Source organism: Anoplolepis gracilipes, chromosome 3, assembly GCF_047496725.1.
Source record: "Anoplolepis gracilipes chromosome 3, ASM4749672v1, whole genome shotgun sequence".
Taxonomy (NCBI): domain Eukaryota; kingdom Metazoa; phylum Arthropoda; class Insecta; order Hymenoptera; family Formicidae; genus Anoplolepis; species Anoplolepis gracilipes.
The window spans coordinates 14,494,051-14,518,212 of record NC_132972.1 but is presented as its reverse complement, the minus strand read 5'-3'; the positions used below and the strand labels follow the sequence as shown (position 1 = coordinate 14,518,212).

Genomic DNA, 24,162 nt, shown 5'->3' with positions numbered 1-24,162 from the left:
ATTCCAACGAGTTATATGTGTTACAAGTTATGAGACACTTGAAAACGTCGCCTTCGACCTGTTTTCATACTCTGGAATCTTTCCAGCGATCAACGGCGTAGAAAGCCTGCCGCGAATACGGAATCCGTCAGATAATTCTCTATTTTACAGTCGCGAGCTGTGACAGGCGTTGCGGTCTACTAACGGTAGATTGCGAAAATTAGACACGTAGATAGCCAAATTAAGAGTAGAATTAATGTCAATTAGCACGAACGTGATTAGTATTGACAGATGAATTTTCTCTCTTACTTTTTAATTTCTTTTCTCAGAAATTTATCCGATGAAGAAAATCAGAAATTCTTCATTAGATGAAGGAAATTTTAATGTATATTTAGAATGGGGCCGCTTTTGAAGAAAAATTTAGGTTCGACGACTATTTAATATAAATCGCTAATTTTTGAACAAAAGAAATTTGAAATATACGTCGTCTCTCGGCTTAAAAATAAAAATATTGTTAAAGTAGATATTTGAAAAAAGATACGTTCTTATCATATCTTTTGCACACTTTTTTGTGAAAAATATGATGATTTATTTTAAACACGCCTTTCATATCGCTTTTTGAATTTGATCGTTTTTTGATCGCCACTTTATGCTATCATTATTTATCTTGATTACATACTTCGATTTCTCCTTTTCATGAGACACATGGTGATCGACGTCGTGTTGCGTGGAACGATCGATTATCCCAGTGCGATTTGGCGGTTGATTGCGATTTATTATTGTGAAATATTACGTATTAGAGCACAAGCGGAAGGCTTATCGAACAAAAAAGTACATAATATATATATATATATATATATATATATATATATATATATAGATAGTTTTATATTCGTGATCGTTTTACACTCTGATATAACAAAGTAATGTTCTTGCAAAGAGATATCGCAAAGCTAATACATATATTAAATTTTGTCTATTTTAAATTTAAAATATTTGTACATGTGTTTAATAAAAATAAAAATTATTTCCATAAATAATTTACTTATATTATGAATAATTCATTGATGCTTGACGAATATTTTGATAAATTATTACAAATTGGAGACATTTACGGATGAAATATTTATGATGATATCTTTCTTTTTCTCTCATTTTTTTATGTTTTCTTTTCAACAGCAGAGCATAGAAAATAAATTTTATAAATAAAGGTATGCAGAAAGAGTATTTGTTATAAAAATTTTAATCACGTAACAATAATAAATATTTTATACTATGTGTATGTTCAACAAGCGTGTGAAAAATTGTTTCTTATACTTTTATGATACCGCAAATATCCAAGAGATAAATTATTTTTTGCGAAAAAAACCCACGATAAAAACACTCCTGCGAATGCTGATTTAACGCGTTTGCACTATGGTGTTATAAGATTTCATAAAACGAACTCACGCTGCGACCGGATTACAGGCGCGCAATAAACGCCATAATTGCTGTTAGCCTTTTAGACGAACCGACGAATAGGGAAAATAAACCTATTGGCTGACTCGCGCCAAAGATTTACGTCTCTTTAGTTTCGCTCACTCGCTGCGAAAGTCTCTATATTACTGCCTCTCTTAAGTCTGCGAAATGTCACTTTGCTTGAATTGTATGCCTTGTAGGGAGTGCTGACTGATAGGTCAGTTTGAAGTTTTCACAATCGGTTGCGAGTCTTGTTTGAAATAGAATGACTTTTAGATTAGTAATATTAGAGAGAAAGAGATTCTTAGGTAATATATTTCACTTAAATCACGTCATCGTTCAAAATTATTTGTATTTGGTGTACATGATTAAGTGACGAGAAATTGTAATAAAATTTCTAGTATTATGTTATTAAACATCACAACATGCAATTTTTATAATAATATTATAGATTAATGATATAATATATTGTATAAAGTGAAAAATAACTTTAAATTAATTTTTAATTAAAATTTAAATAAAATTATTGCACAAAAAATCTTACTGCGTGATTGCTTAGAATGTATGTAATCGTGTAATTTGTTATTTGTAATATATTTAAACCTACTTTTTATTTTATTAATAATTTTACGGCAAGTATTTTAATACTAATAATCTTGTAAAAATGTAATAAGCTGAATATCAAGTGCTCAGTAAATTTCTAGACATCGTCAATATTGCAGTCATTTATTATTTTTTAAATTCAGTCTTTCGCACACATTAAACTTGTGCTGCGCTAATCGATTGCGTTAAAAGTTTGATTTTACGTGATAGTAACAACACTAATCGCATTGCTTATTTTCAACTTATGCATAATTTAACGACAGAGAGTATATAAAAAAATTTCGCGTTTCCGGTTTTTGATGATTCGGTGACTATAAACCGTAATGATGGATGGACCGTTCATATGATAATGCGAAAGAGGTAAGCTTTTCACCTGGATGATTTCCGATGGAAAAACATCGCGATCTGTTGTAAATTTATAGAGAGACCCTGTCAAGACGAAACGTCTGTTGTGTCGCGAAAATAATTTGATGTTTTCACAAGCGAGAAAAAAATTTGCGCCTGTCCAATAACCTCGACTGGACTCGTGTCCGAGATGAGAGAGCGAAACTTCGCGTGTCAAGATTCTGTATATTTTCTGCAATGCGAATATACAGAATGTCTCGCGTCGAGTTATAAATAATATCGTGACCAAAGTGATATCCATGCCTGCGAACGCGGGTTGTGAAGAACACGACACTTATACTCGAGGGAACTGAGATCGAGGGTTGACATTGATAGTTTGCAGATTTTAAGTAACTCGCATGATCAAAGGGATTTTACGAGAAAAATGTTTCTTTGAACATAGATACATATATTATGCACGTCATTTAAACACTATTAATATTTGCGACATATTGTAACTCTTATCATGAAATAATATTTATAAAACTTATACAAACCTTATACATTACATATATACGTGTACATATAATATATACTCGTGATATACGTAAGTATATGCTATTTTATAAGATTTTATATAGGGTATTAGAACTTTTTCTTGCGTATCGAAAGTGTAATTAAACCTGTAAAAGATTATCTCAACACGCAAGTAGCACGTAAATTTTTTTCCATGAAATAAAATGGAATCTTTTTATCTCAACATACGATACTTTCACTTGACATAAACGTACGATCATATTGTTGAGTTATGAATAATCTTTCCAACATAGAGACACGTGTAATTAATTACAGCCGCGTGATCTTTGAGCTATGTATGGCCGGAAGGTAGACGGAGATCAAAGATGATTAGAAATAAGCTTGTATAACAATCCCGTTACCGTAATGTCGAAGGTGAATTCACGTATCGAAGGGAGAAGGGATGTAGTTTATAGATCCTTTAATCTATAAAAAAATTTCCATTACTTTATGCGAAAAACATACTAGTTTTCGTAAACTTGTTAATATAATCATTTACAGATCCTTGACATAAAAGTTTAGTAGATTCAAACGTAATTTTTACTTGGAATCGCATGAATGAATAAAAAAAGAAGTTATACAATTATCATGAAAGAGATAAAATATTCTTAGAGATTTTAACGGTTGAAACACATTTTTCACGATTCTATTTAGAAAAATAATTGACGCATTTCTTTCTTGATATAACTCTTTTTCTTGGTTCGTGTTTTTATTCTCGCGAGAAATTGTACGCTTCATAAAAGTGTCAAAACACCCGATGATGACTCACGCTGTGTAAATAACCACGAGGCCCGAATGAAAATCGAAGACCTGCGATAGGAATGTTAGTGGTACCTCTAGAAATCCCGGTGTAGCGGTGTAGGGGTCCCGCCGCAGTGGGCAGTCTCAGTGCTGTCAGTACACAAGAAATATAGTCGTACGCATAAGAGCGTGCAACGCATAATGACTACACGTGAAACCGCGTATCGCCGCGGGTATAGGTACGCCGCCTTGCTAATTACACGTAATTATCGTTGCCGAGGAGCCGAGATTGCGAGAGGGTCCTCGCGAAAGAGCACTGGCGAAAAAGAAGAGGAACGAAAGACCGGGGGAACTCGCTACCGAAATGCGATCAGGAATCCTGTCTGACCGACAGGTTATTGTTATCCAGATAACACCTATTGAATTATGATTGTTTTTTTTATCGCAACCAGATCTATTGTCTGAAATCTTCTGATGAGAATTTAAAAGGCGACTTCTGCAGAAGAGAAATGTAAGAAATCCGTGCGGCCTCATGGAGAGATAATTAGGCATGTGTATATGCGGAATGATATTTAAATGGATAGTTAGCGTATTCCAATCGAGAGAATCGAGGTGAGAAAAGTCGAGTCGATTAGAGGATTCAGAAATTAAATGGAATCAGAAATTATTGTGAATTATGACCCTCCCTCGTTTGTTATTATGTTTAGAGGCCGCGTGCAATCCGGATTATGCGTGAAAGTGTGAGTTTCGATAGAGAATTAATGTGTGCAAATCATAATCAGGACAGCGTACTCGAGTTCGTTTTATGCCGTTTTATGTCGAGATACGTATTGGCAATAAAAATCTGCTTAATCCGCCTGGATTCAGATACTCGGATTTTATATACTCTGAATAGGGAAATCAATTTCTCAAACGATCACGATTCGAATTATTTTCAAGATGTTGTATAAGAGATTTCGAGTAAATGGCAGCCTTGCTTTGTGAATCGAACACTCGTGCATTATGCAACAATTTGCGAGTCGAAGGGTTAACCATTCCCCCGCTGATAAATTCATTCTTCTTTCTTTTCGATTAATAATCGTTATACCATTGTTAACTCTCGTCCTTAATAGAAAAATGTTCTTTGTTTAAAAAGTGGATTATAAATATATAATAAAGGGGTCAGGCAATAAAGGCGGCTCTCAGGGATTTTCCATCTCTCGAAAAAGGAGGAGAAAATGCACACGCGCGAGAAGCATACGATATTACGTGCGTGCATAAAAATTGATCGCGTGCAACTTGCATACGTGCAAAGAAAACAATAAGAGATGACGCATTATGATGCTGCTGGCTGGCGGACCCGGCCGTCGAGATGCAACCCCGATGCCAGAGAAAGAGAGACTTAATGATCGAGCCAACGCCGTTGATTTATGCACTGTGGCACACGTTGCATAGCGCGGCTTTGTCTTCCGGGATCGGTTCGTTAATAAAATTTTCTATAATAGAGGACTTCGTCATGTTTTGTCGTTGCCGTTGGTCATGCCGCATGCACAGTTATTCATTTTATTATTGAAAATTTCCATAAATTTTATAAGTCGGAAGATAATATTTCATGTTTATTATCATCTTGATCCTTGGACAAAGATGACAAACGAGCCAAGTAAACACAAGGGAAATTGAAAAAAAGGTGGACACGCATGAAAATCACCACAGAAATCTGTGCATGTCAGCTTGACGATTATCGAACTATTCTAATCACGTTTATGAAATGGTCAATCATTTTGATTGCAAATTTACATATAGGCTGCTTCGACTTGATTAAAAATTATTTCAAGGCCAGATGCTTTGAATTTAAATTTTTTGCATACTGAAGAAGCAAATAAATCTGACTACAAATTTGTAATATGAATTTTTGCAAATAAGTTTAGTTGTTATTTAAGCGCGTTTTAATCAATAAATTTAATCAAAATATTTTAGCAAAAATATAATTATTGTTTATATTAAATAAATTTATTAATAGTAATTTTTACTTTAATCTAAAGGATTGTTATCTTATCTAGACTTTTATCTAAAATAAGTAACAATTTCTCATGATGATTCTTTGAGACTAAAATGCGTTATGTTAGAACATATGTTAGATACCTGTAAAGTAAATTTCTTGTTGGATGTGATTAAAATGAAGTTAGACAAATGTTGTTTTTCCTCACAGCTGGGAGGATAATTCGTGGGATTGCTAAGGATGTATAGTGTCGCAATTAATTTAATGTTTATTTGATTGCTTGAAAATAATGTAGACAAGAATAAATTGATGTCATACGAAAAACATAAGATTTGCGTCGGAAATTCATGTTGTATTATGGATTATATACAATATTATCTAATAAATAGTAAATTTAGTTTTTTTTCACGAAACAAGTTTCAAAAATTAATTGTTTAATAGTATCAGTGATTTAAATTATATAATGACACCGCTAACGGTCTTCGTCTATTGTAACGACAAGTCTTTTGAATTCGATCGCGATGCACGGAATGCGTTGACGGGGGAACATTGGTCCGTTAGAATGCATCATTCTATGCAGTATCGGACAATAGATGGTATGAATGCAAAGGAGTCTTTACTTCCGTTTCGAAATTTTGCAGCAGTACAGTTATTGTGAAAGCGACCTGAGTTGATTGCATGATTAACATTTCACGTGCATTATTTTGCATTTTAATAGGATTCAAACGTTTCTATAGATTAATCGGCATTATTATTGGCATTGTATTGATTGATACAAATTTACATGTTCTAAAGTGACAAAAATATAATCTATATATTTATATAGATTATTTTAATCATTAACAATCTTGATCGATAGCCTTGATTGTTAGGACAAGTTACGTACGTTTCATATACTTTTGCTTATATTGTTTTGACTCTATCTTATCTCTTTTATTTTATTGTAGCGAAGATAATTAAAAATTGAGCAGTGATAGTTGTCGGGCAGTATGTGTTTCACAAAATTGATATCGTTTACGAACAATTATGTTATCGTTGACCGTTATTTCTAATCGTTTGAACGATTATTTTAACTTCATGTCAAATTTTTTTATACATTTCAAATTATATATATCCGTTGCTCGATATTATCTGATGTTCTATAGCTTGACTTTTCTTTAATTGAAAAACCTGATAACACCGAGAAAGCAGGTGTACACACATAGCTCTGGAGCGATTCGTATGACATTGTTTTTTTGATGTTACAATATACGTGGTAATACAAGGTGCGTGGTGGCATGCGTCTCGTTAAGGCTTAAAATATGACGTGTTACCGCGTAAAACGATCAAATGCGGATCACATACGGCAGCTGCAAGGTGGCTGTACACGAGAAAAAGAAAGAGAGAGGAAGAGGTGCTTTTTCTTTTTCAGAAAACCTTTCTCGTTTCTCTATACGGAAGTGCAAGAATCATGTTCGATACAACTGAGAGAGAGATTCTTAATATCGAATGTTAATGCAGTTTACGGTGCATAAAGACAACTTTCTGCATTTTCCAGGTGCAACTCTTTCATTAATGTGCGTCAAATAGTTGATGACGATGATAGTGGTCTAAATTGAGAAATTATTCAATATGTTCAGTTAATGAAAGAGCGAAAGAAAAAAAGAAACATAAATAAATATTGTCATATCGTTAATTATGCACGACTTTATTACCTATCAAATGACAAGTTTTATATATGTACATACGTCTTGAACAGTTTGCGAATAAAATGTTTATATTATAAATTTGCATATGCTGATTTATCACAAACTGATTTTTATATTATCGTAAACATTTTATACTTTTACCTTGATACAAGTAACGATACAACAATGTTTTAAAGTTATATAAAAGATTGTAGATATACACAATACACAAATATTGAAAATTTATATATTTCCAATATTTATTTATCCACATATTATTATATATAATTTTTTATATAAATATTTGTTATCAATAGATGAAACTGCTATTGAAAAGTAATAAAAAAAAGTATAAATTGAAAGACAAATGTATTTCAATTATATAAACAAAACAAAAAAGTTTAGGCTGTTAGAAAGAAATATTAAGTATACAAAATCTCTCTTTTTTTTCGATCATCCGTGAAATATTTATGGAAGCGTCGAGTTTGCGTCAGCGAGGCTTTTCACCGATAGAAGCAGATGAGGGGCTGTCGCCCAGTTTCGTCATAATGTATCAAACGATATAGATCGTTGCTTCGACGTAATTAAAGCAATAAATTTCGATGTACCCGCAGGTACATCCGTGTCCGAGCGTTTCCTATCGCGCGACTATCGGCAACTCTTGATGGATCGGTACAGGTGCGTGCCGTAGAAATTACGGGCGCGTCTCCGATCACCCGCACCGATTCGCAGTGCGCTGCGAAATTATTTACGAGCCCCGATATTCATAATTGTCGGCTAAATGCCGACGACCCAATTACGACGCCACCTTTCCCGACGCGCCGAACGTGCAGCACAATCGCGAATCGTCCGCGCCGATTTCGCTCCTTGTCGCGCTGCCGTAACGAGATGTTATCGATGTATACGGATAATTATGGGAGTAAGAGTATCTCTTCGGCTCGCGAAAAAAAACACTTAATTTATGAACTAGAAGCATTGCAAAAAAATAAGTGAATTCTACAACGTAATATTGCATAAGTTAATACACGAGTTTATATGGATCGTATTTATGTGATATTTATATTTTTTAATGCTTTCGAAAGAGTTAATATCTCGCGCTATTTATCTGCCCCAGTTTATCTGATATTGTTTACTTAATCACGCGATTAGAGAGCATTTGTCGAAGCAGGAATGAAGAAATAATCTGATGTTATATCTATAATACTGATGTTATATCTATAATACTGAATCCATAATGATATTCTTGCTTAGTCTGGCAGTTTGAAATACAGTAAGAGATGACAGTAGTTTGATAATATAAAGCTGCGATGAGATAGAAACAGTAATCTACCGTTTTGTTAATTGGTTCGAATGTCGCATAATTTGCGCTTAATCCGCCTCGATAACGTTATTAAGAACTGCTGTTTATTAGTCGATTTTTAAATTTGGAATTCGTGGGCCGCAGATGCCGCTATTCGTTTACATGTACGCGGGACACATGGCGACATATAGGCGCGATCGAAAATTGCGATCGAGCGAGTGCGACGTTTTGCCGGCCACGAAGATCGTCGCGCGAAGATTAAGGCGCCGTTTGCGCGTACTCGTGAGCTCGTGGAATAAGCGTGCACATTGACACGAAGGTGCTCGATAATTGGAAGGAAGGAAGATAATGACGGTGTCGGTCTCCGCTCGTTGATGGCAGTCACGCTTTTCGAAAGTAACTCCGAGCATCAAAAAGCGGCGAACCCTACGGTCCGAGTACGTCCGACTTCATCTCAGATGCTCCGATAATGAACTGTAGACACAGTTCTGTAGACATGTCTCTCAAATTTGCAATATCGATACGCATCGCACCTGGTACACGGTCGCATTTAACAAGCTCGTGAAATTAATAAGCCGATACGGTCATCATTTTTGATATTTTTAAAGTACAGCAAAGAAAATGAGTTTTAAAAATTATAAAGATTCTCATTCCATTGTAACGTGAAAATATTTTTTAATATTTTGGTATTTATGAGATTTATGACACAAGGAAGAATCTCCTCTGAATATTCTCTAAATGATATAAATAATTTACATCTATGATTTAACTTTTCTATTATTCCGAGTTTTTGCTGTAGGAGAAAATACAAACAATATATAATAAATATCTCCAAAAAGCAAGTGTAACGGAAATAACGTGCTTAATAAATAATGCAAGCGGATGTTGTTGATTGACAGAGAATTGTCAAAGTTGCCGCACTCGAGCTTGTCGTTAAAAGATTCAACGATCTTTATCGGCACCCTCTTTTTTAGACGTAATACACGTTATGCAAACCAGGGCGGTATTACCGATATCATTTTACAGGAAATGACTTGGCTCATTATTTTAATGACTATACGTGAATAACCACACTGTGTCACATGTAAATGAACTGGGGTTGCTAATTTCGTTTCTTTTCTTTTGTCGAAATGTTTTGCGGTTGACAAAGCTCTAAAAATAATAGTTTGGTATTTTTGAAAATCATTAAAAAATGTTTATTACACATCTCGTTTATTTTTAATTTATCTAATCATTAAAATGATTTTCAAAATAGCATAATTAATTATTATCCTAATGTGTACGTGTCAAATATCTAATTACACATATTGCTGCACGTGAATTTAAAAAAGTGATGTAGATTTATGTTTCTTTTTAAACATAACAAATATCAACCTTTGATAAGATAGCGCGGTCGTTACATTACTTTGCAGAAGCCCCGTCACTTCCGCCGTCCGTCCATCTCACTTATTTGCTATAATTTCTCTCACCGTAACTGGCCTGAAATCTGTCTTTTGGATTGATGTTTCCTTGATTACACAGAAAAGCAGAGATAAATTGCTCGTAATTGAAACTTTGAACCAGAGCAATCGCGATAATCGTCTGAATATTCAGTCTCACTGATTGCGACTAAAATTACCCTGTGCAAAATCATGTATACTTGTATGCAGTTGTTTTTGCATGCATTTTTTTATGTGTTTCAATAGAAATATGGTTCCTAATGCGGTTAGGTATTCTTCGAGCGCGTGTGTTTTATAATTTATAAGCATACTAATTGTAAGTTATAATTTTTTTATATATAGTAAATAGTATATTGTACTATAATAACAAGTATTGGCACATGTAATATTATTGCATTACGTTGGTTTTATAAATAACTGCTCTTACAGATTAGATGATCATCATGTATTACTTAATGTTTGTGTACAGCATAGTAGGAATTTGCATTCATATTCTTATGAGTAGAGACGGGGTCAGGTTTGATATGCTCATGACTCACGATCTCAGTTAATTTAACATCTATATATCATTTTATTAAAATCGTGAACGTTCTTATAGTTTTAAAAAATTTATTTCAATCACTTTGAAATCAGATATGATAGTATAAAAAAAAAGTAATCAAAAGTTTATAAAATATAATTAAAATTTTATAAGCAAATTAGCAAAATGATGATGATTGTGACGAATAACGATTTTCGTTGAAATATAAAGAAAGATTAAAAATTAATTGCAATTGTCATTGTTCTATCGTATATATACGAGATGCTTGGAAAGAGGAGAATAATTTATAGGATGATAATAATTTATAGTGTACAATACTTGTCACTTTTTTATCAGAATTTTACACGGTTATTTCCTCAATATAATTACAAGTTTTTCAAGATTTTGTTACAAATACGTGTAATAAATCCTGTTACGTACAAAAAATACTTATATATAGCCTTGTATATAAAAGTCTCACTCCATTCTCTCTTATCTTATAATTATAAGTAACAGTTTCCTTTTTTCTCGTACATACATATTTTAAAGCAGTTTCCCACTGTAAATATTTATTTCTTAATAATAATTACTTGCTATTCGTGCAAGTATAATTGAGGTAACCTTGAAGGCTCACACCGACGTGTTTATTTATAACCTTAGCTGAAACTTATTCGCAGCCATTTTCATGTATCGTTCATCATTATTGTAATGTTACGACGCCACGATGGCGTCATCCTTTAATCATATACCTTTAATTATATAAATGTATATGTAAAATTTTATTCTGATAATCGAGACTTACATGATATTGGTTAATTTATAAATTAAATTATTCACCAATTATTTTAATCAACGATCAAACGAATTTATATTGTGTATACACATTTTATGATTAATCAAAAAATCTGTTGCGTAAAATCTTTGTATTTTATAATGTTTATCTTAATGGAGCTGATTAAAATTTTTTACATCTGAATTTTTTATTTTGCAATGAAATAATAATTTTGATAAATTCATTGAAGACAAAATTAATCTACCGGAGAAAGAAAAAAAGAGGAAAATACAAAATTAAATCACATTTTTCTAATCATCTTGCAATCCATATTTCACAAATTGATGAGTTTGATGAGATTAATTAAAAGATATAAATGCTACAATTGATTATAAATGAATGCTAAAAATTATGATCACATGAATAATCTTTTTATTGGTTTATGTGCATAATATCTGTTCCCTTTGAAATCATTTTGGTTAATAGAGGATGTTCAATGATTGATTGATGGTTATAAATGATGTTTATTCATATCAAATTTTCATATCTTTATGAAAGTGTTGATGAGAATCAATGCATTGTATCATGAAAAGTGCTGAGTCTTTATCTGTATTGCTTCACAATAACACGTCTATCGTGATAGTATTATTATGACTGTATCTATGGACATCGATACTTGACTACATTCTCTGTTACGCCTCTCTATTATGTCTTATTATCTGACCAAAGAAGAATATTTAATATTTGATCGATAGATTTTCAATTATCCTTCATATTGTCATTATCAATATATCAGAGTTGTGATACTATCTTAATAACTTTTATCTAATAATTTCATTATTATCTCATGCGCACGCAGAATCTCAGATGTAACAGCAATAGCGAAACTTTTGAATAAATATTTGTAAAATATTAGCATTGAAATTTTAGAAATATTATTAGATTTTTTAAATTAATTCCGAAAAAAGTTAATTATTCTGCGAAAATTTTTGTTTTGCTATTATTAATTTTAAGATGTTAAATATATTTTATATACAATATATAAAATGTAAATTTATTTTTTTATTAACGTCGTTATGTGAAAACTTTTTTTTTCTTTTAAACTTATATTAAGTTTATGATACATAAAGTCTGTACTCTACGTCTCATGCGGTGCGGTGGATGCGCGATATCGCGTAAAGATACAGAAATGCGCGGCCGAGGAAGAGATTTATTTATAAATCAACCGGATTACGACATAACGATTTATTTTATACAGATCATTATTACACAGACGCACGCTAGGCCTGTTGAGTTAATAAGCGTCGCCGAGCATGAGGTTTACGGGCTTACGCAAATGGAACGCGCCAAGGAAACGCGTTTTCTTGACTCCCACGCTCTCTTGTCGGATTACTTATGCGTACACCATGAGGCAAAAAAAGAGTGAGAAAAATGGAAAGAGAGAGAGAGAGAGAGAGATTGAGTACAGAAGGATAGAGGACGAGGAAAAAAGAGAGAGAGAGAGAGACAGCGAGATAAGTGTAGACTCGAGAGCAACCTGTACACTTAACGATAAGCGCAGGCTTTTAAGTACCGTTCAATGTGAAAAGTGGCCGCACGTTGCTGACGAGACGATTCGTCGTGCACCAACAACCTCCAGGTATGATAATATCGCGAAATTTTTCCGGGAGTGTGCTTATCGTGCACGCATTCGCGGACATCAAGCTATTATTTTGCGCAGGTGTTGTTTTGAAAGCGCGTTAAATAATCATATACTTCGGAATTTTCGCTTTCTTCCAGAGCGGCCGAATCTTAAATATAGGCGCGACGCAGTCTGGCAAAGTCACAAAGCTCTCCATAAAGCGTCGTAAATTCTCGCAAATTGCACGTTTGCTATAATTTTGCTACCGCTCCGCCGTTGACCGAAATTAATATATATCTGACTCTTGTCCCGATGTAGCTCTACATAAATAACTGATATATAATACAATGAGAGCCGATGTTAGAAATTTATTCAACATTTCATCAATGTGTCACCTAATTAGTTTCAAAGTATTTACTCTATATTTGAACAGTTTCTTTAATACAAAGAACAAAGTTATTTTTTTTTTTTTTTTTTATGATTATGAAGTGTATCTTATATCTTGTTGTTAGTGTGTCTTTCTTTCGAATCTTCTCACAATAAATTTTTAATACAAACACTCGTAAATTATGACAATTAAATAGAATGTATATTTCGAATCTTCGCATGATATGATAATTTTTCGCTTGGGAATCGCTTGAATATACGTAATATCCCAAGTCTAGCAGAGAGATTTGCTTGTAACACTCTGTATATTGTTATAAATTATACCTTGTCACAATTTTATTAACCACTAAATCATGTCGGCTTCATATGCTTGCGCGTATCTAATACTTTCTCGCGTTGTGTGTAATGAAAGTTTTATCGTGTCGACAAAGTCTCTCCCCCCCCCCTCCTCCTCTTCCTCCTCCTCCTCCTCCCCTCGATACGTCGGCGCGGCCTTTTCTTCATTGTGAACGAACGCGAATAAACGAGGCGTCCGCGATCCGGAGAACGTCGATTGAAACTCGCCTCGATCAGGCTTATGAGCCATAATAGCGACACGGTAGTCATTCTCCTTACCTTAAATCATGTCCGCATGCACGCGTCTCACCGCGGCCCGTCGTCGTTCACAACAAGCAGCTCCTTAGCTGAGTATAATGGCGCAATAAATTACGCCACTTTGTGAATGTAGTTAAAACTGCTATTATATCCCAGTCGGGGCCATAACTAGTCGCAAAAGATAAAAATGCGTGCGCATCATTGACCTGGACATCGGGAAGAAAAAAACAGCGATGCGCGTCGGGATTCTGATATACCATGCTCGCAGCTCGCAGTTATTACATAGGACGGCGCGGATAAGACGAATACATCCTGTGATAAATTCATTGATTGCGTAGGTGGAAAAAACTGCGCAAATAATGCTACGCGTTTATGAATAATAATAACCGTGGCAAATATTCTTATTAATGGTAATAAATTATATTAGTTTGAGCAGACACATGTTTGTCTCGTGTTGTCTCTAATATCATCTCATCACGCGTTTTTATTAATTATAAGATTACGTTCGATCGCTATATCTTTACGACGTGTCTTATTTACAACTGGTTGCAAATTCAGATTTTGTAATCTAAAATTTTAGGAGGAAAAATTTTGGGACTATGAACTTTCGTCGACAATAGCAGTTGAATTTCTTTTTTCTTCGTTTTTTCCGTCCAGCTTTTCATCGTCTAGCACCATCCACGTGTGGATGCGCCAGGTAATTCAGCTTAATGGATTGAGTGTGGCTTAAAGAAGCCTGTTGTGTCGGGATAAGCATCGGTGCATTAGCGAAGATGACTTCATTCGCGCCCGCTCGCACTATTCTCGGTTTTCCTCGGGCCTTTGCCGCCAAGCAGAGCGTGAGAATCATAATGATAATGATAATAATAATAAGAACGTCAACGTGCGCGAGGTGATCTGATCGCGATGATTGCATGTGAGGTCGCGTATATCTCGGTGCTATTATTTCATGAATTTCACGGGCTCGCGCAGCTACATGACGTGTTAAATCCATTATGTCATTTTTTCGAACCAGCTTATCTCTCTTTCGATATAATAAGAGAAAAAAAAATGACATTTACTGTGATTTCTTAAGTTATTCCTTTTTCTCTCTCACGATTGTAAAATAAATTTATAAATATCAACATATATTTTGATTCTCTTTTAAATACAAGATATTTTTTCTGTCCATTAAATTGATAAATTTTGTTTGTGATTTCATTTTCGAAGAAGGAATATTAAAAGCACACATATACATATATAATTTTCTCTATTATTATTTTTTTTTCTTATATTTGTAACATTTGCATTTTTAAAAAATATAAAATATGATAAAGAAATAATCGTAATCATAACAAAGAGATTGAAGATGACGCGCGCAATGATACAACGTCTGATTCAGCATTGTTATTCCCGGTTTAGCTCCGCGTTTCGTTACGCATCGCGGATGCGCAAGACGGGTCACGTGCATTGTTCTGTCTCGTGATTATTAATTTCTGCCTTTGTTCAATGAAAGACAATAAGACATAAGCCAGCGAGACAGCGATTATGGCGCCTGTGCTGTTTCGAGACACACGCGTGCTACAAAAACCTCTATCCCCTAGCTTGTGTCTGGTATTTTAAAAGGATTTTTGCAACACTTTACTTATTGCAACATTGTGTGTATTCTCGCTTTAATATTTCTTCTGGCTATCCGTGCTGTATAGGAAGCGCGAGGATAACGATAATAATAAGTTGGCCGATGGTGGTGATGATGATGATGATGATTACGAAGTACGTCGCTTGAACCGCGCTATTGCGGCGCTATTATTGCGTACCTAAACTTGACGCGCCTCGTTACGTACGATAATGATTAGAAGTAAAATTATACGTTCTATCTCAGAATCTTTGCCGATCACGTTGCGTCTGAACGTAACGTGACAGATGTTGATTGGAGTTCAACGTTACCGAACCATTACGTTTAACCAAAGATATATGTACCAAGCGCACGAATTCGCGAAATTATATGGAGAAATTTATAATTTTTTTTTACATAATGTGTATCCTTCATGTTGCATTTATTGAACAATTCTAAATTCGCAGCATAATATTAATATTTACGATATTTTTGTTATTACGTCACCAAAATAAGATATCGATATCTCGAATAATTGATCCGTGTAATTTTATTATAATAACACGATGGTACATAGGGGAATATTTAACATAGAGAGTAAACGACTACTCAAAGTAATATAACGAACTAATCTTGATTGTTACAAAAGAGAAATTATAAATATTAAATTTGCGTTCGCGTGACACGCTGTCTTTTACAAGATAAATATTATACACACACACACACACAGTATTCATTATAATATATACCTATGTGTATGACGGCTTACACAGTGTACATTATATATCAGATACATCCAAGAATATATAATTCGCCGACGCGAACACGCCGTTAAACGCATAAAAAAAGGGAATGGTTAATCTTCTCTTGCGCATTGACCTATTGATCACTCTTGCACATCCATCTATTGTATGGGTGCATGTTCAGCACGCTATCATTATCGCGTGAAACCATCTCGAAAGCGTCTCGTTGTCATCCAGTGCACGTACCGTAGACGATATGGCTGCAATGCTATGGCTGCATCGTGTCGGGACGTGCCACAACAAGATGCATTAGCGTGATTATAATTACGCCAAGCTGCCTAAGTATGGTACGCAATAATACGCACCCAGCCAGGTGAACGACTGATGATACGATAAATGCGGACATCATTGTGTTTATGCTGGAAATCAGTTCATTGCCAATTTGTTTGAATAATCATTGAAATTGCATATTATTATAATAAAATTGTATAATTATTAAAGATATCTGTACATATATTCTATCGTGATATTATAACTGAAATATCTTAAAAATGTATATATATTAATTGGTAATAATTATTAAAGAGTAGAAAGACAGTAGCAAGAAAAAAATAAATGCTGCGATGTTTTAGTTAAATTTATTTGAAATAAAGGCTGCAAATAGAAAATAGATATTAGGTTTATATATCGAATTATCGTTTACGTCTTTCATGTTAAACGAATAACGGATAAGTGATACTAAAATAATGCAGGATGACGATAACGATACAGTTCTCTTGTTCACGTTACAAAGAAGCACATTGCAATAATGTGACCGACACACTCTCATAATGTATGTAAAAATATGTAAATGATACAAGTGACAGCTGTGTCACGTTCCTTATAGTGATTGTTCCGTTGTGTGTGTCCCGCAGGGTTACCGCCCGCTAAAATTACTTAATCGCTCCTCCGTTGCCTGCACTTTTGTTACCGCAGTGTAATTTACATTGTCCGGTGTATTCTTTTGCAGGTGGAAAAAATCTATCTTACTCTCCCTCATAATCACATTTGCGCGTTAACATTACTCGATGTGCGTGCGTCGGTGATGTAAACCGTCATTTTTCTACGTGTGAAAATTACACGAAAGATACATGAAACTTTGCAGATATCAATCTTTATTTTAATATTGCGAAAGTCATAACGTGTTTATATAACTTCATGTAACTGACTTATGCGTACTCAAGTATTTCAAAGACACGTGGTTATTTATAAATTTTGTGACATATTTTATGACGTAATAGTGTGTGTGTGTGTGTGTGTGTGTGTGTGTGTGTGTGTGTGTGTGTGTGTGTGTGTGTGTGTGTGTGTGTGTGCGATTAATTTTCTTTATTATATATATAGGTTGTTTTGTATATTACCTTTTTGTCTGTCATGTTTTTTTTTCAGAAAAATTATATTTCGTTGACTGTACATTGTCGCGCTTCTTAAACGAGACCATTTAAAAAGATCTGCCGCAAAGTTTTTTTCATCAACAAATAATGTGGGGTAAAAAATGATAAAGTGAGAAGAATCTAGCGTTTTAGTTCAAATCATTTATTCGGACAATATCATTTTCCATTAAAAAAAGTTTACATCACTTTTGAACCGCTGTTATACTTGAAAAATGCGAAAGTTACGTCTTGCTTTGCTTTCATGCTAAACACGCTTCATACATTATGTTCTTTTGCCTATCAGAATATTACACTTCCTTATTCAGCAAAAAAAATATCAGCGGTATGAAAGTTCTCGTTGTATTTTCTCGATATGCTATACATATGAGATTACGAAATTTTATTCCATGTGTCGCTCTATGACAAATGCATTTGTTCTCTTTTACATATATCAAGATTCATTCCTTTGTCTCTTGCGGAAAACTAATTTCAGTGTGATATCTCAATGATTTATGTCGATTGTATTTACAAATTGGACGCATTAATTGTAAATGTGACGCATGCTGCATACACGTATAATAGTATAGTGGACGAAAATGCATAGTGTCAATAGTGAGTCATACGTTATAACGTCGTCTCGAGACACAGATGAAATCTTGCAATTTGTTTTCTACCGATAGCTTGCATTCGTGCCATAATGATGCAATACGCATCGTACTAAACACTGATATACATTATAGTTCGATTTGTCTGCAATTTTATCCGTGAAACAGACCATATAGCTTCGTGGAATATATTGAGAATCGATAAGATACCATAAAAAACATTTTATGTTTGTACTACAGGTATTTTACATATGTATGTGATATCGATATTGTACGCTCGAACAATTACATAACATTATTTCGTTTTAACCATTTTCTACTCAACACGCGTGAAATAACAAATCTCTTGCAACATGTAAACGATTGAAGGAAATAAGAAGATATATATCTTCTAATGTGTATGTGAAAATATTTTTATATTTCCAAAGTATCAATATTGCATGTGTCATAAGAAAGAGTAAATTGATTATCATTGTTTTATTGACTGTGAAACTTAAAACAATGCTTCATAATATGATAACGATGTTTAATTAGTATATCGTGGATAATAGTTTTAAAGAGCGATTTTATTACATACGTAGATAATTTGTTAGTGTTATTACGTAAGAATCAATTTTTTTTTTTACATTAAAACTTATATAAATAATTCGAAAATTATTTTTAACGCTAATACTTGAAATATATCAATATTTTATGTATATTTTTTTAATAAGAAGAGGTCTTTTTCTATGTCATAATTATATTCATAACAACTATCTTGCATTTTCTCTGAATTTTCTAACATTTTGCAAGCATCAGTTCCATATTAAATCATTAGTAATCTATTACAAAGATGCACAAAGAAAAGAATAAAGTGGCGTGTCGGCAGATCGTTTTTTTTCCGGAATTGTCTCTTCGCGATGGGTTGGCGACCGAGCCGTCGGGTTACCGTTGCACTAATTGACGTGTACTTGTCAGTTTTACCACGGCGAGCCCTAATTATGCGCTTCCCCTCGGCCTCTTTACGCTTGCGAGTTCACTGAGAATGCATGCGTCGAAAGAGCACATCGCGCGGTGAACTCTCCATATGCAACTTTTTATTATATTTTTATTCTACAAAACAATTTTGCATATTAAATTATTTATTATTCAAATATTGATTACATTTATTGAGTATTAATAGTGTTGAGAGATACAGTTTAGTGGATGTGTTTTTCGTTTATTATTTCATATGTTATTTCTATAGTGAAAATGTAGGCAATAAAATAAATACTAGGCAAATTATAAGATTTGTATTTAAATTATTTAAAATCAAAGACTTTATTGTATATTTCCTTGTAAACAGGCATTTTCATTTGGTTTATTACTATCGTGAAATTACTGAATGGTAAGTAATGAATGTTAGCGCAAGAATGAACAAAATTATATATTGCTTAAATAAATATTATAAATAGCTTGTGTTTTTATAAAATGAACTTTTTATATTATGTAACATGATCGTAGTTTGATTTAGAAAACGACTACTTTATCATCAGAGGTTCAAAGAGACGAGAATTCGAGCTTTCACCGCTTCCCTTTCTTGTTATTCGGCGCTGAATCCATCGCGTATGGCTTAGTAGGTGGTTCCCTCTGTGACAAAATTTTGTACTTATAATTATCCTGCATCCTGCATCTTCGTCCTGGTAGGATGTAATGCCCCAGTCATTGTTTCGAAAACCCTAATAAATTGAATAATTGAAAAAAGTTTGGAGAAAACAGATGATAAATTTTAACTTACTTAAAAATGTGATGATTTGTTCTAAATTTATTTTGTTTAAAACTATTTAGTTATTAAAAGGATGTGCCCTTGACAGGGATCTTCTTTTCCATCTGTATATTTTTGTCAAGATTTTTAAAATATGCATAACACAAATTTTTATTGAAATTTTCACGTTATGCAAATATTAATTTTATAACAATATGTAAACAGATTAATCGGAAGTATATTTATGATTTATGTTAATGTGTATTCAGATAAATTAAAAAAAGAGAGATTAAAAGAAAATGTATAAAATTCAAATAAAATCTATAATTAATTTATATAAAGATCACATATATATTGCAATGTACACATGCAATATATAGTATGCGATATACACATTTCAACAAATGATAATTAAATTTAAAAGTACATAGTTTTTTATATTTAAAGATTAGTTAATGTTAGTATAAACCTATCAATTTCATTTTGAGAAAATTTATATATATTTTACATAAAGAGATATCTTGATTTTCAATTCTATATATCACATTGCTTTTAGATAAGAGCAATAATATCTCTAAATACTTTGTGCGAATCACAGAAGGAAAACGAAACTTTGTCCAGAGATAGTGCAAGATTTTACAAGGTTACATACATTTTCTTTGTTCTCTTGCCCTTTCATCGACCATTTTATTCAGTCATCGATCGGTCGATGAAACAATCATCGGTCAGATGTACGTAACATGAATCACAAGCACAAAGGTCATCGTGAAAAGTGCAAGTAAGCAGGCGGAGATGGAGATCGCATTAATAGAGATGTGACACGTTGCCATTACATTGTGTGGGGCTCGCTTTTCATGCTACCGCAACATATATCCCACTCAAGTGAATGCCAAGGCTGAGCCTGTCTCTCTTTGGCCGAGAGTCTTTAATACGGTACCGTATGCCAACGGTTTCGCGTGCAAGATACCTTCGTTTAATTACAATACGCGCGTCTCCGCGCTTATAAACGTGTCCCCTTCATTTAATTACAATGGTGCGACGCATGTAGCACATAGACGAGGAAATTACCGGTTATTGTAACTAAGACTAAGGGAAGAATTGTTCTTTGATTTTTCTTTTTTCTTTTAACCTTCAGCAACATTTGGTATCCGTCGAGGAGATACGCGCGCGATCTAACACACGCGTGCAAGTCTTTTCACGCATTTTATTGTACAGAGACAACCGTGCACGTATGTAAACGTTCGCGTATGTAAACCCTGCTGCTGCAGCCTCGTCTATTGTGGCTATTACATCGCCGTTAATGGCACTTCACAATGTAATTTGCGCCACCGCACGATCCTGTCCTCTCTCTCTCTCTCTCTCTCTCTCTCTCTCTCTCTCTCTCTCTCTCTCTCTTGCGTTCTCTCTTTCTTGCTTCCTCTGCCCCGCGCGCCCAGATGAAAAAGCGACGTGTCTTTCATGCCACCGTCATAGAGCCAAGTAATGGACATGTATGAAAAGGTCAACCGAGCGGTCTGTGACGAATTGCGTTTACATCGTGATTAAATTGGCCGCTTGTCGCGAGTATATCACAATTTCGAGTGACTCTGATAGCTTTCAGTGCTGCAAGATGCAACCAGATGAAGGAAAAGCTTTATGAGTATCATAGAATTAATTGCATTTATCATTGAATACAAAAAATTCCTAACTGTGTATATTAATTATTTCTTTTTTTATCTGGATATTCTGCTTAAATTTCTTTCTTATAATCATAACTTTATAGAAAGCTGTAACAATTAAAATTAAATATAAAATATTATATACAAATCTCAAAGTGTTAATTAATAATAGATTGAATCAGTTTATATAAATTATGCAGACAGAATAAAGAATACTTTGAAAAGGCGGAAAATTAAGTAACGTACATAATAAATTCAAGTTTTTAATGTTAGTATTATAATAATATCAAAAACATATCTTTTTAAAGAATTTATTAGCTTGATGTTCTTTATCTTCAAAGGATTCTTTATTCTATTTGCATAATTGATTAATTCAACTAAATTATTATTAATGAACACTTGAATTTGTGTTTTACATATAAATAATTTCAATTGTGTACGTATACTTTTTTTTATGAAGTTCATCATAAAGAAGAAAACTTGACAAAATACCGTTACGCGAAAGTAATGGGACAAATAAAATTTGCGGTACAGCGCAGCAATTTAATAATAAATATGACATTTGATATAATTACTGATATTATTCGGAATTACATTGGGGTACCCATGATTACGTGTTGTTAAAATAAATGTTATTTCTTACTTATTAAAATATTCGAATCGAATACCGCCACATATTAATCGGTCTCTGTTATAAAGAGGCTCGATCTCAATCTGTGAAAATTACACCGCGCGTGTGAGCTTCGATATAAATTCGCATGACACGCGAATAAGATCATCCGATGCCTGCAGGGTGCTTGGCTTGAGCGGCAGCCCGGCCTTTTAAGCGGATAGTAAGGTAGTACTAACCGCCCTAAGGGTGCTTCCGCAACGATCGATCTTCGATACGCCTGCATCAGAGTTGCCACCGATGAACGGCCGAAAAAATACAGCTTTTACGAAAGGGGACGAAGATAGTTTGTCCAGTTTTTGTGAAGAATTATAGGGATCTCGTCGCGGTGGTCACCTCGGGCGGGTGATTAAAGTCACCGGGGACATGGTAAACTTTATTATTTCGTAGTCTGTTCGACAGCAATTGCATGATTTCGTTTCCGTGCCTCCAGCAATTCGAGCTCGTTTTCTTATCCTTTACCTTCGTTTTACAAAGAATGTCTAGTAATCTTTTGTGTTTATCAGAAATATATATTTACATGTATATTTATATATAATATGTGCATCGCGATAAATTCTCTAGATCGTATTTCTGCTACCTCGAAATAAAATAATAAAATAATACATTGATAGATAAGATTAATCATGAAAAGAACGTTATCATAAATGTTATGTATATTTTATCGAAGGCGAAAGAAAAATATTAATGAAAAGGAATAAAAAAATTATAAATGAAAGAACCAAAAGAGAGATCAACGAGACAAAAGATTATTATCTTTTCAAAATAAAATTTGAGAGAGATATATATATATATATATATATATATACATGTTTATTTTATTTTAATCACTATATAAAAATTTCGAATCTTTTTGAATGGATATCTCGAGTCACACATTGCGATTACATTGGATTAAAAATGCAGTATTTTTGTGAAAACGATTTTCTAGTTCAATTTAAATATAAAAATTATTTTTTTATTTCAATACTGCTGTTTTATTAGTTCGTCTTTAACCATGGCTAAAATCTAGTGGATTGAAAATATTGTATAAACTTTTAATAAGTTTTTAATATAATTGTGGGCCTATTTACACTCATTTTCTAATATAATTTCCTAATAATTTTTATATTAAAAAATAAGTCTGTTTACTCTTTTTTTTTTTTTAACTCATTCCTTTTTCTTGCAGCGTTGCAACGATTAAACTAATAATTTAATTAGACCACACACTATAAAATGTTCTTTATGATGAAATTTTACGAGCGTGTCTCACACAGTCGACGTGTCACCGTAAATTTTGTGTGCACGAGTCACGAGCGGTGACTTAACGTTAAGAGGGCAGAGAGGATAAACGAAAAGAAAGAGAGAAGGAGAGATAGAAAGGTGAAAAATGAAAGAGAGACAAAAGTCAAGAGAGGAAGAAGGACAAAGAGACAAAGTGAGAGCGGAAGAAAGACCGCGCGCGAGAGAGCAAACGAGAAGAGAACTGTTTATCTTGCTACCGGCGGTACGTATCGGTCAATATGTGCCCAGCCTCTGAACACACAGACTGCATACGTGGGGATACATAGGTTCCAATTCCTTCTCCTCTGCCTCTTCTTCCTCCGGGCACCTCAGCGACAGCGGCGGCGGCGGCGGCGGCGGCGGCGGCGGCGACGACGACGACGACGACGACGACGACGACGACGACGACGACGACGACGACGAAGAAGGAAAAAGAGAGAAGGTGGCGGATGGTGGTTGCCTGTGGACTGCACATTACGTACCGCATTATGCGCGTACACAGGGAGCCTTATCTGCGCGAGCACGTCCGGGTAATTTA

General features: G+C 33.9%; 1 protein-coding gene across 9 annotated transcripts in view; it reads left to right on the top strand.

Moving 5' to 3' along the window:
* The window catches only part of LOC140663336 (UPF0489 protein C5orf22 homolog), a 244,223-nt gene that overhangs the window by 86,414 nt on the left and 133,647 nt on the right, over positions 1 to 24,162 (top strand). For 2 of the 9 annotated variants that reach the window (XM_072887395.1, XM_072887390.1), the window contains one exon: positions 23,530 to 24,031. The exons of the other annotated variants lie outside the window; for them this stretch is intronic. In XM_072887395.1, the coding sequence (XP_072743496.1) occupies positions 23,530 to 23,557 (28 nt within the window). In that variant the 3' untranslated portion in view covers positions 23,558 to 24,031. Of the gene's footprint in view, positions 1 to 23,529; positions 24,032 to 24,162 lie in introns of those variants that run through there. 9 annotated transcript variants of the gene reach the window in all.